We start from the raw sequence: 17,757 nt of genomic DNA, 5'->3' as shown, positions 1-17,757 counted from the left end.
TGGCCCATTGCGAAACGTGGCTGATAAACTTTTATGGAAATAATTATCCTTCGAAATTGCTTCAATCTATCTCTATATATGTATAATATAATACAGTTTTTTTTTGCTTCATCGCGAGCGCACGCATAATACGTAATCAATCAAATTATTCATAGTTATAAGGAATATAATTTGCGGTTTTAAAAAAAGGATTCAAAGCAGATGATAATTATATTTAAATTTAACGCGAGGGCGGTGAAAAAAGCCTCTTTTTTTTTAAATTTGAGTCCAGACTGCGCGTAGCAAATTAAGTGCGCTTTCGGTTATGCGTTTAATATGTGTAATACTTTTTACGGCGTTGGTCTGCCCATAAACGGCCAAATACTAATTATCTTGCCGAAGACATCTAATAACTCACGCAAGAGGGACACGACAAATTATAATACGATATTTTAACATTTCAGTTCGCTTCTTCTTCATCATTTTCTTCTTTTTCTCTTATCATTGCGTATGGAATCCTATAATTGCTTACGAGAATTTCTTAATTCCCAAGAATTTTTACCATTCTCTGTCTCTCTGTCTGTCACTAGTTATCATCATCCTTCACTCAGCAAATAGTATTATGATACTTTTTACGGACCCGAATCCCGTAATAAAAAATTAAAACGTCTCCACGCGCGTATTTCGTAAAGCGTGAACTCTATACAAAACGCACCTTTAATTATCAGATTCGAAAACTGAAATTCAAGGAAGAAAAAATAAACATCATTGCCACACGTTCACAGCTTAACCACTTTTAATCTACCAATTATTTTAGTGATCCTTAATAATCTGTTTATACTAGTATAGCAATACCTCACATAGTGCAGGTAATTGATTCAAGTAAGTGCGAGGATTTTATACAAGAAAGAAAATAATGATTTATTAAAAAAATAATGAGTGTATGTTTTAATAAATACAATTCCCATAACTATAATCAAATTCATACAAAATTGGCATCCATAATTGTAATTTTGAATCAATATTCTTCTCTAATAGCATTACAAATGAGTTCTCACTTTACACAATTTCGCTTTACGAACATTTTATATCAAATTTCTGAAAATAATAGTATAAAACTAAATAAAAATTAGAATTTTTGCATATTTATACAAAAATATTTTAAAAGCATGGAAAATGTATAGAAAATGATGTCGTACTTTACAAAATTGACGAAACATAAAATATCAAATTAATTCCATTCTGTTTAAAAATAGCACGAAGTAGAAATATTTCAGTCATTTATTTTGTTCTCTACTACGAAGGAAAGTAGAAGAGTTTTGCGTACATTTTGTTGAGGAAGAGTTAGTTGTTCATAATATGGAGGATTTCGTCAATAGCAATAATTTAATTAATTTGAAATAATTACTTTTTCTATTATAATACTGTACAGTATTGAATTCTCAAAACTTTGGAAATATTTATTTCAGAAATCTATCACAAAAATGAGAATTTTTCTTTCAAAAGAAGTTTTTTTTAACTTTTAAGTGTTTAAAGATCATTTGACAATTATGCAATGTAAGAATGCAACTAATGATTTTAATTAAAACATGTAGAATGTAAAGAACGGAAATTCCAAGCAATATTAAAACACATTTGAAGAAAAGGCTCTTCCTGTTGTAAATGTAGTCAGATTTAGAAGAAATTATGAAACAATGAATCAGTTAATTTTTAGAAATTTACCAAACCATGTATTATACAACTAAAACTCATTAGTTTAAGGACTATTTGAAATAAATGTGTAATTTATAACTTCCAGTTGCCTGTATAAATAAAGATTCAATGTGATTATAGATGAACCGTATTAATTTCGGTACCCAATATTCCGTAATTTATGTGGACAAGAGCAAACAATAATTAACAAAAGGCAAGTCAATATTTATTAATTTCGGCTCGCAAATACTCTGTAATTACTCTCGGCATTGTCTCTCTCTCATTCTCTCTTTTTGCTCATATTCTTTACTTTGGCTCCTTCATTCCTCCTTTGTACATGGCAGCTGGTGTTCTTTAAAAAAAGCTGGGCGTACGAAGCCTATAAATTATTGCTCGTATCGTCATCATTATTATTTTTTATATACACATATATCGACACATGATTTGTAGTCGGGCGATAACTAGTGTACTTACATCGAGATAATTAAATATATAAATGTTAGCAAATAAATATCGTTTAGATCGCCAGATAGCGTATGCATAATCTCATTGTCTACAATGGAAATTGTTATTAGATACTTTAACGGTTCCAGAACATTATTTATGATTTATTTTATAACACCGTTTAATTTGATTGCGTTTAAATCTCGATATCTAGAAATCTTAATCTGTTGAATTTTGGCCTAGTTTCCATACATAATTAATGTTGAATATATATATATTTTTTAAATAAATCATTATTTTATTTTCGTATTACCACGTTAACAAACTTGTATCTAATAAAAGTAAGTTTTCCGCAAGGAATTGTATTATGTAAATTGTATCATGAGAAAATTCAAATTCTCAAAAAGAGAACAAGTTTAATTAATACAAAAAATAAAACATACATAAAGTTCTATAACTTATGGAATATCATTGACTACTGAAAATATTATATTGTTTGTTAAAGTTATATAATTTTTGTTTAAAATTTATCAAAAATTTAACTTTTTTAGTTGTTTACAATGAAAAATATCTGGATTTATCAAAAATTTAACTTTTTTAGTGGTTTACAATGAAAAATATTGAGGTTTTTGTACATTTACACATACTTCGAGGGGTCCTTGAAATTTTTTATGTACAAAAGGGAGTCTCGAACCAAAAAGTTTGAGAAACAATGGTTTACAAAATTCATTTAAAATTAATTAAAAAATCAATTAAATTTAATATTTTTTACACAAATATAGCATATAATTGTCTAATAACAAATAATGAATAATGCAGGCACTCGCACTTAAAAAATAATGCACAATAGAAAATGCATCAGTAAAGTATTTATTTCGTTACGTTTGCGTGTTTTTAATTTTTTTTGTTAATCGAACGTCGATTATTTGCACGCAAAGCCCACCAGATTATTTTTGTTGTTGTAGTTGTTGTTTTCTGTTAATATTTATATAATTTTTTCGACGCAAATTCCGCTTTTGCAAAACCGCAAATGCTATTTACGTTTGCATGCTTCGAACGTTATTTTTTGTTTGCTTCGTGTGTGTGTGTTTCCTCTCTCATGTTCGTAACCAATTTCACTCTCTATGTAATCCCATGTAAAATGTCAAAATTAATTGATTTATAAAATCAAAAACTCCAATTTCAATTGCGCAACGTTCGCTTCGGTGTTGATTTTTCAAATCACATTGTTATGACACCTGCATTTATTTATTTTATTTTTTTCATTTCATATTTGTTTGCTTGCAGATAGAAAAATAAGAACGAACTGTTAATTTATTTTCATTATCCTGAGCTATAATTAAGCACTAAATCACTTTGTGCCTTTTACACGTGATAATTAGAGTTGTAGTGTCTATTTTTTTTGTATTTATTTCGAGATACAGGAGACTAGAAAAAAATTATAAATTTACTTTCTAATATTTGCGAGTATTTTCAACCAACCACATTTATCCTTCAAAACTATTCATTTTCATAAGTAGTTTAGTTATTTTATGTTTGCTATGTTAACTATTTCATCTTAATTTGTAGTAAATCTTAAACATTATGCAAAATATTCTAGATTTGTGACCCAATTGTTTATAAGATATTTATTTTGACGTTTTGACGTAAGGTGACAGCTGTCATTTCGCAATTCATTAAAAATTTGATCTGCGTTAAACAAGTTGAAAAATGCTGGTCTAGACAATTAACCCTTTCCATTCCAGTGATTCCCAATGGAATCATTAATATTTAAATTCAAATTTGTTTTTCGACGATTATAACTGTTGGAAGCAACTAAAGTGAATTGAAGCTAGATATATTTTTAACAGCAGGCAATATTGAATAACAAAAAAAACAGGTAATTTTTTTTTATTTGGGTTGGATTAAATATTTTAGAGAATTATTACTGAAATAAATAATTTTCAGTATAAAAGTAAAGGCAATCTTCTAGGTCAGGTTAGCATTATTCAACCTTTTTGCATTGATTATAACATACTATTTTTAGACGTTTTTATAGACGTTGACAGCTGACACTTCGAGATCCATTACAAATTTAATGCAACACATAGGTTGAGAAACCCATAAAATTATTACTGAAATGAATAAACACTATATTTTCAGTATAAAAGTAAAGATAATCAAATTCTTTGAAAGATGTTCTGCAACAATGACAATAATAGTTTCTACAACAACAAAATGTTATATCATCATCAATATATTCATGCTGAGAGATTATAGCCGAAAGTATTATGTTTATATTTTGAACATTATTAAAAAAAAAACAAATCATAAAAGTCACATTTCATATAATATTATTATATGATAGATAATTAAGTTTAATTGGAATTATTACTTGTATTTGTTTATAAATTAGTCATTAAGACTGTTAACTAATTTATGTAACACGTTTTTAGACGTTTATATTAATAATCATGTAATAAGATATTTGTTTACAAGGATCGAATTGACTGGAATTAAGTAGTTAGGATGAATTAGTAAAATTTGAAACATGGAATATTGTTTAAATGAGAATTTGAAATAAAATTTGATATTATAGTATGTTATAACAAATTTAGTATTTAATCAAGATCTGAGCGGAACGGTTAAGAAATACGTTTGTGGTTAGGAATACAAATTGACTTCTTATAGGAAATCAAGATAAAATCCGCAGATAAGAAGAAATCGCTTTAATATATTGTTTCTGTAAATCAATTAACATATTTTCGATCTCGACAGTTAGAACGAGATGTTTCTCTAATTCGTGGTTTTTATTGGTTCCAGGTATAATCGTAAATGTAAAATTGGAATTATGAATGAAGAATGCAACGAACGGGTTGAAATGCATTCTTACATGAAAGCGGACATTGTTTTGTTTTATTTTTGTTGTTTTCGGTGAAGAATGGTGTTAGTGAAGTAGCCCAGCGGGAATTTACGGCTGCCGGATGTACACGAGATCAAACAGACAGAGTAAACTTGAACGAGCGGACACGAACCGACGACTGTCTGACTGCCTGGTTGTTAAAAGCCAATAATGCATGCACAAAACCCGAAAGAGCAAATACGTTTGTTAAAGAATAAATAGAATAGCAGTGAAAATTGTACATGGATGGTTTAAAAAGCGGATGAGATGCAGTAGTAGTTGTAGGTAGCCACTTATGAATTCAAGTAGTAAGCATGTGTATGTGCAGGAGGAGGTGAAATATCAAAAAAATAAAAGTAAGCGAAGTAGGAGGAACTGACTCTCTTACTGCGGAGCTCCTGGGTCCCGTGTTTGTAATCATCTGCATGTATGTTAATTATAAATTAAGAATACTTAGTATAATAAAGTCGGGCTAATATCGGTGATCAGGCGGGATGCGAGATGGATAATGTGCGGTTAAGGGGCCCCAGCAATGCAATCCTTTAATTATACGACACGAAAACCAGAAGAGACGAAGAAGAAAAAGAAAAAAAATAAAAGGAGAGCAAGAAGGCAGCAGCAAGAGAGGCGCATGAATAAAATTATGATTGATCGTAACGACTTTCTATCTCTCTAATGAGTGTGAAATGAAAGAAGGAGAGGTCCAACATAAAAAAAAAATGAAGAAGATTATTTGTGGTGCGCAGGAAAAAGAGTCTCCGACGTCCGTGAATAATGTTACAAATTAAGAAGTGCATTAAATTGTGCTGGATTCTTCAAACGCACGCGATGATGACATTTCATCAACGATATTAATGAGGCACGCAAAGAAGCGACGTCAAGTTAATTCAAGTTTTCTTTCCTTTGTCAACCGAAAATATAGCCTTCTTCTGATATCAGACAAAACATAGTCTCGGCAATAAATTTCAACCGCTAATAAAAAAATATACAAATTTTTAGCTTAATTAAGACGAAAGAAGAGGAACGCGTTTCCCTTATTTAGCGTTCATTAAACTTCTTAAAAACAATCGTTGTTAATACAGAACCCGATGATTACGAGACGCAACATTTTTTTTTTGGTTTTTGCAATTTTCGAGGAATGGAAATTTAATGCTCTCCCCTCGTCGTCCCATAATTATTTTCCCCATTCCGGGACGTAACGTAACGTAATTGGCTTTTTCATTTCCTGCCAAAAACGTGGCACGCATTTACATATTTTGACCTATGCATATACATTAAAACTGAATTAATTGTAAATTGCAAACCAAATTATAAACAAATATATAATACATCGCTTTCAGATCATATTTATTCATAGGATGTGTCAATTAAAAATCACCAATTTTTGTTGTTGTTGTTGTTGATGGATTGAAATTCAAGCGAAAATCGTTAAAATAGATACGTTCGTTGCTGTGTGTGTGTTTTTTTATTACGCAAGATAAGATTGAGAGGCAGGAAATTATACGATCCTTCAATAAAGATCGATATGTTGATTAGTTACGCTCAAGGTTGTTTCTGTTACGATTTCCTTGTTTATGCTCCATCAATTTATTTAATCAATATGTAAGATTTCTTAACTCACATTTGAAAAATCATCTATATTTACTTATAAATTACAATTGTACTTATTTCAAACAATTTTATAAATATAATTTTGAAATTACTAATCTAATCAAGAAACTAAATATATCTAATAATAATAAACCGTACAAAAAGAGACTTAACTATAGAAAAATTTAAAATTTAGTTTGTTTTCGAAATTTTCAATTATAAATCCGGATTGATCGAATAAATTGTACTGTGTGAAGAGTATGTAATATTTATATCAATGAAATTATACTTAAAATTAAATAGATCTAAATGATAACAATAATAATTAGTTTAATTAAAATAAATGATCATTTCTAATAACGTGGTTAAATTGATCGTTAATTTATACTGTTCTTTATTGTTTTATAATTGTTAAATATAACTGTGAGTTAGATTGTGGATAAATTTTAATGTATTTTGTAAAGAAAAGAAGTTAATCGACGATGGAAATATTCTTATATAGTATTTTACAGGTTCAATAAAATAGATGTACTAATATGGACGGTTGAATGAGGTAAAGGTTGATCTCGCTTCGAGCAGAATAGTGATATTGAATCCGAACAAAGGTGCATACACTCCGATGGATAAACGTGCGGTTTATCAGACAGAAGACTCGCTAAGTTAGTTAATCGGACGGCATTCGACGAGACGAAAGTGCTAATGATATGAATTACAAGTGAAAGTGCGTCTCGACGAGGAGAATCATTAACGAAATTTCCAATTTTTCGTAGTCGTTATCACAGTTGATGGCCATACACATAATCGATTCGATTGGGTTATTTGAATGCAATCGTAAAGCAGCAATCGTTGTTGATTGGTCATTGTTCGATTGTGGACTGTGCTCGATTTTAATTTGGGATCCGTCGAGTGCGTGTGGAATGCGTTGAATTGTAGTGTGTGTGTCTGTATGTAAGTATGTTGGCTGATTGGAGGAGAGGCTGGGTCCAGCGTGTGTAGATACTGTTAGGCCTGGCGCAAAAACTATACGTATGTGGGTCATCTGAAGACACCAACGCGGGCCGCGGCGATTTGGCCGGTTGTTGACCGCAAGCACGGTCAGCCCGCCGCACACACACACACATTTATACACATACGTACACACGTATAAAATATGTTTTCTCTTTGCGTGTGTATGTGTAATGTACCTACCTATATATATATATATACATACATACACATACTTATATTGTGTATATGGGTATGCCGGAGTGCGGTCTTTTTTGATCGAAAATCGACCGCACCTCTCGATATATTCAATTTATACATTATACATGCTCCTCAGTATGTACACACTTTAATAACTTCCTAACGCAAATTGCCTTGTTACGAACGCACAACATGAGCAGCACACACCACTTTTCGTCTTTGGAGAAGAACACGGCCATCCATGATGTATCGTAATCCTAGCTCATTCGACCAACCATTATTGTATACTTCAACTCAATACAATCGTCCATATCTAATACCCAACATTTGTTGTTTCAAAGATATTAATAAATTGTTCATATAATTTGCAATAGAATTAATAAATGATTTATTTAGAACTAAATCAAATATAAACTTTAACTAGTTAACGCATGCATTTTCTCGTATGTTTTAATAAAATTGTGAATGAATTACTTTCATCACACCGAAATTATCATGAATTACACGCGAATGTATATAAATTAATATTTAAAGTATACCCAATCTACATTATATATATTTTTTTATTTAATAAAGTATTCCTCTATTTAGTCCTTAATCTGAAGGAATATTTCTAAATTTATTAATTTAAGATTTGTGAATTCTGGATTATCAAATATGTAAGCAAAATATAAGTAATTTGACAAATTTGTTTGAAAATGAAAATAATCTCGATAATTTTGTCTACATTCTAATTTTATTATTTTATTTTTTTTAAATCCATTTTTATACTTAATTGATACTAATACTGAATTGATGTAGCAAATATATAGATTTTCTTCTAATTGTGTATATTTACAAGAAATAGTAAACATTTATTTAATTAACTTGATCTTAATTTCAACTAGACTTATTTCTTTTAATTGGTATTAATTCGAATTAGTTGCAATATACAAATATTAAACTTTTACTCTGTCTTAAAACAGTAAGGAAACCTGTTTTACTACATATAACAATGTTGCAATTTTATATGTCAATAATATACTTCTTATATAACTGTTATTACATAACTATTACTATATTAGGATGTAAATAATAAATAGTTTCAATTTTCTTTTCATTTCTAATAATTAAATAATTTCAACCATCAAATTTTATATAAATATTATAATTAAATATTCCTTGTATGGATGAAAACTATCAAAAAGTAGTTTCCTTTATTATCAAAACTCATAATCGAAGTTTTAAATAATTATTTCCATAGCTTCTTTGTACAAGAAATTATTTATAACTAAATATTCTTGATAAGTTCTGGCTAATTTGTATAATATTATGAAAAAGAATATGCAAATCATACTAAGATTTTCAAAAAAGATTAAATGAAATTAGTTGAAATACAATACAGATCGTTAGTGTTCGATACAGTTTGCCATACAATTAAAATCCTAAATAATCCTAAGAAATATAAAGCATAATTAAATTAAATTTAAAGTAAATATTTAATTACTAACGCACGCGAGAATAAGAAAAAATGAACATCTATTATTTACTGAACGCAATGTTTCTATTACCTAAATGTAGAAAGTTACCTCACATCAATAACAACCAAAAAATATAAATTAAAAAAAATAAATAATAGAGCGAAACCTATTATTATCAACGTGTAAAATTAACATCTAAATTTCCCTCGTAGTAGCAGCAGTTTACCGTTCTTGTGCAGGTCCTAATTATAATCTCTTATTTTTGTGTGTGTGTGTTGAATATACTTCATGTAAGATAGATCTTGGAATTGGAAAGCGATCAACGTCGTACAACTTAATCTCGGGCGGCCATAAAAATACCGAAACCCGTGTAAAACCACGAGAAAACGAGTGGGTCCTGGTGTCAATTAAAATGTTCGGATGCAGCAAATAATAAAAATGTGTGTTCTTTCTTTTGAACAAATTCTTAATTTGTGCATTCTTTCGTTTAATCTTAAATGTATTTCCGTTTAGTGTAAATTGTATGAGTTTATATGAGCGAGTATTGCGAACGTAACAGTTGCGGGGGGTTCCACCAAATTGTATATAAATAAATAAGGGAAAACGCAGTTCTCGATGGGGCGCGGGGGTAATTGGGCCGATCGATGGGGGGATTCCCGCTGATTGCCGTGCCCCTGAGGGCGGATAGGCGACCTGGGGGTCCAGGGTAAACGCTCCCCCATAGCCTGTGTACAAATAAACACATTTCCGATTGTTGCCTCTTGCAGAACGGTAATTACTCCTGCGACCATTGTCGCCTGAGGTGGCGAAAAAGGAAAAGGGATGAATGGGAACGGGCGCAGCCAGCGACGTGTGAAAACGTTGTCGCTGTTACCTTCTTCATTCTTCTACTACCGCCACTACCTCTATTTTCTTTTCAATCTCGTGTATTAAATCGAGAACGATGGGTGAAAAAGTTGATGTACGATGTACGTTCCCCCGAACCCCCTGCCGCCACCGTCGTCACCGTTCCTCGCGCGATTGCATAACCGCACAAAACGCATAAAGTAGGTCCTTTTTTGTTGAGCGCATAAAGGACGAGGAGCTGCTTTTCTATCTTCGCGGCGTTAGCATTGAAAGGGACGTTAAAGTACATTCGGAAATTGGAATATCCATAAGGCAGGCCACGATAAAGCCCCATATGAATGGGACAGATAGACAGATACTGTGTATAAATGCGCGAACCGAGATAAAAACCAGCCAATGCAACGGCGACGAGCGTTCAACGAGCAGTGATTTATACGGCGGCACTGACGACAACGGTTCCAGAGGAATAAGAAGCGAAAAAAAAAGAGAAACAGGACGACGGAAAATAAACCGAGGACGAAGGAGAGGAATAGCAACAACGACGACGAACAAAAAAAAAATATATATAGACATACAGAGAGAGGCACGAGAGGAAGAAGGAAGAGCGGTGCTTTTTGCGAAGGAGAGTGGCGAGAGGGAGGATGACTTTTGTTGGAAAAGCTGCATTACGCAACAACGGCTTCGCCATTTTAATGACCGCGGAAACTTCAAAAGAGCCACCAACCGTTTGCCTGCAATCCGTATACCCCAATTTACAACCGAGAGATAGAAAAGTCCGCCATGGCGCGTGTCTCGCATACCGGATCAAAGTCGCGGACATTCCAATAAGAAATTTCGAATTGTGTGTGTGTGTCGAGCAAGCAAAACGATATGTTCCAGTCAATCATCAAGATTACATCCGATTGTAAAAAAAAAAACAAACATACAAACCAAATAAGAACATCCAATTAAATTTGAAACATTTCATAACTTAGTACTGTTCTATCAATAGCTAAAAATATTACTTGTTACATAACAATTTCCAAGTACGAAATATGTTAACAACATTTGTAACTACTTATACTTATACAACTCAAGTACTTATTTATAATATAAAAAATCTAAAGAATTATACAAAATTATTTTATATTCATAAATGATCCTTTTTTAATTTCATCTACACAATAAAGTCTCTTTTTCTGCTGTTTATTTATATGCGGTTTTTAAACAGTGTGGTGGAATCGATAACCCGGACTGTGCGAGGTATCAATATTTATTAGCATATAAAGAAGCATCAAACTATTGATCCTGATGTAGAATCATGTCAAGAATCATTTGCAATATTTAAAATAATAGAAAAGTATTTGAAACTTGCGAAAATACTTGTATTATATATAAACAGTACATGTACTTTACAAGTATTAAGAAATAAGAATGCACTAAATTCAAAGATTATAACTGTAAATCATACTGATTTCATACAACTTTTCCTGGAATTGCGTGAAATTTAAATTAAATGTTCTCTGGAATCCTGGGAATAAAAAAAATAGTTAAATTTGTAGATAAGTGTTATAAAACCAGATTAAATTAGAAATTAATGTAAATCAATCAATTTATAGCAGTATTTACGAATTACGCAATGGTTACCAAAAAACAGGCGTATGTGTAACATTTATCACCTAAAATTATATGTATTTTCATGTTCACACTTATTTGGATTTGCTTCAATTTGTTATAATGCAATTATAAACGTTGTTGCAATTATAAACGTTGAGCTTGCATTGCATTAATTATTAAAACACAGCTAATTAATTAAATTAAAACCTAAGGTTTATAACTGAAAAGAAAACTAATCGTTTTAGCTAAATCTCGATGTTCGCTAATGTTTACTTACACCCTAATTTAGATAAATTTTACTTAATTAAAGATTAAGTATAATTCAATTAAAATTGCATGTTTATATATTACACATTTGTTTATTAATAACAAATGAATAATACTTATTTTACAAGTAGTAAATTAATTAGAAACTGATGATTTATTAAAACTCTTCTCATTTAGCTTGTAAATAGAGATCTGTGAGTTAAAAGAAAACGAAGATTGCATTGTTAATGAAACCGTGTTCTACGATGCACAAATGAATAACCAATTTAGTGAAATGATAAAGATTAATGAATCGATATCTTAAACATTCGAGATAATTTCGTTTCGAAATCGCCTCAGTAATGCTTCGAATTCTCGGACACACGGGAGCAACACTCGCCCGAAACGATTTATACATTTTCTAGATGCATATGCAACACAAATCAACGATAGCAATAAATTGCTTGCAAATCCTCAATTGATAATGCAACAACAACAAAAAATAATGATAGTTTGTTGATACTTGTGAAATGATACATATTGAGCGAAGAATGAACGAGAACGGGATGTGACTAATTTAAATCGCGCCGTTCGTATAAGGAGGAGGAATGGGACGGATTCGCTTCATCTTTGATCGCTGCCCAAGATGGTAACGGTACCAGGACCACATGAAAAATAATATACGTTAATTATTTAGATAACGTTTATACATTATTGCCTTTCGGCCTGTCCATCAGACGCGATACAAAACGAGCTCAACTCTTTACAGCTGCAATAAAACAAAAAGATATATAACTTGAAACACAATTACATTTGTATTTAAATCAGCGGAACAACCTGCTCAGTAAATACCTTGCAATAAACATGCCGCAATATAAAATATGAAAAATATGTTTTGTATTACTTGGAACAACAAAAGCTGCACGATTTTAATTCTTTCATTTAAACGTTTCTTAATTATCAAATTATTTAATCAAACATGAAATTTCTTACATTAGTTTATTTTTTGTAAGAATCTAAACCAATTTAATTAAAATCTTTGAAAATAAATAATTCTATTATTATTTTTTATCTATATAGTTAAATTCTATTTGGAATAATAACATTAATATATGCAATTAGTGAATAATTGGGTCGTTTCTAATTAATGCAGGTAAATATTTGTTTCTAACGAAAATAGTTTTAAAAACAAAAATATTTTAAGAAGAATTTACTTTTACTCAAAAGTATTTCCTATTAATATAGACATAAAATCATAATATAACATGAGTTTCCTTTTTCAGAAGAATAATTAATAATAATAATATTGAATTTATTTAAAAATAACAGAATTGTTAAGAAATAGGTAGTTAATTAAATTTTATTAACATCAATTAAACGGATTTAATTCGCTCAAAGTTATTTGAATCCGTTTAAATCGAATCTCTCGGTTTGTATAATTAATTCCACAACGAAGCGGAAAAAATGTTAATTGTTTGCGTTCGTACGATAATTATGTTAAAAATGCGGCAAGGAAATGCGAACAATTTCATAAATCGTAATTGGCGTTCCCAATTAGTGGCACGCGAAAGAAGATGATGATGATGATGCTAAGATCCGAAAAAATATTTTTCTCGCGAGATGAAATCTGCGCGGACGCGGTGGTTCCCTCTGTCGACGAACGGCGGAGGCGCAAAAGATGTTACGAGTTGCAGCATCCCGAAGGATCGCTCAACGGACGCCATCTGTCGTCTAAATCTAGCTACTAAAAACGTGCAGAAATTTACACAAGAGTTTGTGTGCTCACCCATGAGTTATTGTAGTCGGCTGATTGCAAGGACGTGACTCCTTTGTAAGACATTTTTTTTGGGATTCTTTTTTTTTTCTAGTTTCTTTACGTCGCTGTCGTCCCGGACAGTTTGGTGGCTTTTATTGCGTTTTGCGTGTGGATTCTCGGTGACTCTTCCTTTTTTGCGGAAAATTATTCACTTACCTGAAACAAAGAGAGAAAAATATATAAATTATGAATGAAAATGCGATCGTTTACATGCGTGTATCGGTAACGTTTGAAGAACGTAAATTCATCTGGACACCCTCTGCAGGGGGGCTGCGTGTACCTGTGGTGAGAGTTAATTATGACCACCATAAAAAATCTATAACGCCTGCCGCCTCCGCACAGGATTCTCAATATGCTATTAATTCCAATAATGGTTTCACATTTACACAATATCCAATCGGTGAAATTGTATAACATAAATTCGTATCGTTGCTTCAAAAGAAGTGACTTCGAAGATTGTAATATGATATTGGATTTACGTAATAAATCAGGGATTTCGAAGCCGCATCACAAACAAGTTGTTGTTTAACTCATTTTTTTTAATAGCATTATGGAATTTTACCAAAGACTCACAACATCCAACAAATAATTTGATGGAATTAAATAAATTCTTAATAAAAATTCTTATACAGCAAATTTTTTATGAAAAACATTCTGATCACAATAGTTTCTGTAATACTTTTGAAGTAAGTAAATACTTGTTAAGTAGAATATAGTTAGATATATCTTAAGGGCAGTTACTTCTACTATTGATGTTGTTGATAATTATGTGTGTAATACTTTCTAAGTAACCAAATACTTGACAAGCACTTATTTTGTGTTGTAGTTTATAATGATTTGTGTAAGTTAAATGGAATTATCTAAATACTTGTCAAGTATCAAAGCAAAATTTGAAAGAAAAATATTCTGTTGACAAAAAAAAGCTTCTAATATCGTTGATATTCCGCAAATTTTGGTATTTTTAATTAATACAAAACATGTAAATATTCTAGTTTAAAGCACAATTAAATTAATTGTTAATCAACTAATTTTGTGATATTTACAGTCAAAACACTCTATTTGATTGATCGCAAGTACTTGTAGATTTATCAAGTATTTAATAAATACTTTTGAAGTATTTCTTTAAGATTTAATACAAGTAAATAGATCTACATTACTTGAGGATTATCCAGCGATTATTCAAATGTGGATATTGAAATGCGAATTGTCTTACCGACAAGATCAATTGCCGCCGCTCATTGTTTGCCTAGCAATTAGAAGCGCGGCTATTGTTCCTCCATTAGCGGGAATTTGCTTTTCTAATGATGCTGTCGTAACAGAATAATTATTCTTCGTATTAGAAATAAATCATCTTGAAATTGTTAACTTGCAACAAAATCCGGCGATGATTGAAGGAAAAAAACATAGAGATAAAGAAATTAAGGCAATTGCGACTGAGTTATTAGCAGGAATTTGTTGTTCTAATAATTATATTGTAACAGAATAATAATTCTTCGAATAAATCATCCTAAAATTGTTAATTTATTTCAAAATCCGGCGATGATTGCAGACAAAAATCTGTAGATAAAACTATAAGTCATTATACTCGTAGACAATTAACAAGAATGAAGTATAAAATCATAGCAAACTTTAGTGCCTCGAGTTGATTGTTGCGGGCTTCTTCGTTTTCTCGTTTTGCACTCGTTCGCCGTTTCCGTCATAAACTAAATCAGAGTGGGTCATAAAACAGTCAATTATGAGTGTTGCTCGTGGAAAGCCACGGACAGAACGAACGCCAGTTTGTCTACGTGTATTCTACGGGTAGCATTTAGATTAAACGTCGGACATTACTTACATTAATATGGCACGGAGCGGAGCTCCGATTTATGTCCGGCATAATTCTTCTATGCGTTCCGCGAAAATCCAATATTAAGTAATTTACTATATTTATTTGAAACAACTGTAAATAGTAATGAGAATCTTGTATAGCCCTGAAGGGACACATAGTTTTATAACCTTGATTCATTATTGTACTACATTTCAGAACTCATCTGAAATTAGAGTGAATTTTATAATGAAATTCCTCATTGATGTACACACCACGCGATACAAGTCAACTGTCAGTATTACGTCAGGGTTGTGCGTGTTACTTGTCAAATTAATAATTTAAGTTGGTATACGTGACACAAGTTGTCAAAAACATGTACTTGACATGTTAAAAAATATGTACAGTAATACTTAGTACGGGTAAATAGTTTTATTAATATTCCGGACTGTTTGAAATCGGACTAATCGAGGAACTAAATGTGTACAAAAAGAGACTTGACTATATAAATAATAATTTTTGTACAAAAAAAAAATAAAATTCAGTTTGTTTTGAAATCTTCAAACTGAACTATAGTGAATCCGGACTGATCAAAGCCATCAGGACTATGCGAGTTATTGCAGTATACTAAACCGATTTTTTAAACTTTAAAGAAAATGTGACATCTACTAGACTTATTATAAACTGAAGTAAATTATCCAAATATTGTGGAAATGTTATCACAAAACTTTATTTAGGAAAAGTTTATGTTCAATGAAATTTTCCACAAAACTAGTTTTTATATACTAGTTATGAAAATGAAAGCTCTTTTGGAAAATTGTTGATTCAATTTAAAGAAGATGTTATTTTAACGCAAACTTTAATTTTATAAAGTAAATGATGAAATGTTACGATTTCTATCCTGTAAATAAAATTAACTACGTTGTATAAAATTGTATCAAGTACTTGTCTTGTACTTTGTTACTTTTCAATGAAATTGTCCACAAAACAATCTTTTAAATTCTAGTTTAAGTTCTTTTACAAAATTGTTATTATATATTATTTAATTTAGAGAAGACGTTATTTATTTTAATGTGCACTTTAATTTTATAATGTAGATGTGAAACATGAGATTTAATGGTTCTTTCTTAAAATTGTACAAAGTGCATAAAACAAGTACTTGTCAAGTAATCGTAATTTTTTATGCGATAAAACACCTTGCGTGTAATAAAATTTCTGCAACAAACACGATTGTTTCGCAATATGGTAATTCTTCGCTATAAAAATAAAAAAATAAAATTTACGTAATTAATTTCAAGCGCGTTTGGAATTATGCAAAATTACACATTTTGCCTCGTTCCGACGAGATCTTTAATTAATTTCTGTATTTCCATGCGACAGATTGGCTTATTAAAGTGATTTAAAGCCGCGTTAACATATGTACGTATTATATACACGATAAATTCTGCATTTGAGAAACTTCGATTAAAAATAAATTATTCTTCGATTCGAATTAATTGATTAATTATATCCGAGCGATCGGCGTCGCCTTTGAGGATACGTTACAAAATACAATTAAAGCGAACGCAATAAATTAATATATGCAAAAATTGACATTTACGTCAAAACTCCCAAAATGGCCGACGATCGTAAAATTGAAATGTCATTTAATAAATTATTTCATTAGTAGCAACAGCAACAACAACAAAAAAATGAATTATTTGTTAAAGATGTGAGCACGAAAGACGAATTACATAATGATCTTTTCCCCGCAATGCGATTGCCCGATAATGAGGAAAATAACAGTGATCGTCTCGATCCTAATTCCTCATCATCGGGGCCCACCAAATCACATAAACGTTCCTTACCCATTTCGTAATGGTCAGTTTGGCAACGTAATAAATTGCGAAATGATTGAGGGTGTCGGGAAAACCGAGGAATTTCAGAAACGTATACTATTTTGTTTTTTTCTCTCTCCTTCTCACCGGTCCGGGCCGAGGTCAGAATACCAAGGGGGATTATATCCTGTGAACCCTAATTATATTTTTGATCTAAGCAGAAACAAAAAAAAATAACAGAAAAAAAAATAAATACAACCTTTTTCTTTTCCCTCTTAATTGCTTTGTGTAAAAGTAACACCAATATAATTGAATTTAATTAAAAAAAATGGAAAATTGAACTGTTTTCGTTTTGTATGAGTTTCATTTCATTTTTGATGAATTAACTATAAAATTATTAT

The 17,757-nt window shown here is 30.8% G+C and overlaps 1 protein-coding gene across 2 annotated transcripts in view; it reads right to left on the bottom strand.

Moving 5' to 3' along the window:
* The window catches only part of LOC108558224 (transcription factor AP-2-epsilon), a 61,388-nt gene that overhangs the window by 36,157 nt on the left and 7,474 nt on the right, over positions 1-17,757 (bottom strand). The window contains exon 2 of one of the 2 annotated variants that reach the window (XM_017915062.1): positions 13,706-13,891. The exons of the other annotated variant lie outside the window; for it this stretch is intronic. Coding sequence (XP_017770551.1) covers positions 13,706-13,759 — 54 coding nt within the window. The 5' untranslated portion in view covers positions 13,760-13,891. The remainder of the gene's footprint in view (positions 1-13,705; positions 13,892-17,757) is intronic. 2 annotated transcript variants of the gene reach the window in all.

The sequence above is a fragment of the Nicrophorus vespilloides genome, unplaced genomic scaffold, assembly GCF_001412225.1.
Source record: "Nicrophorus vespilloides isolate i.1.1-1 unplaced genomic scaffold, Nicve_v1.0, whole genome shotgun sequence".
Lineage (NCBI taxonomy): Eukaryota > Metazoa > Arthropoda > Insecta > Coleoptera > Silphidae > Nicrophorus > Nicrophorus vespilloides.
Note: the sequence above shows the minus strand (reverse complement) of the source record. Positions and strands in the feature narration are given on the sequence as shown.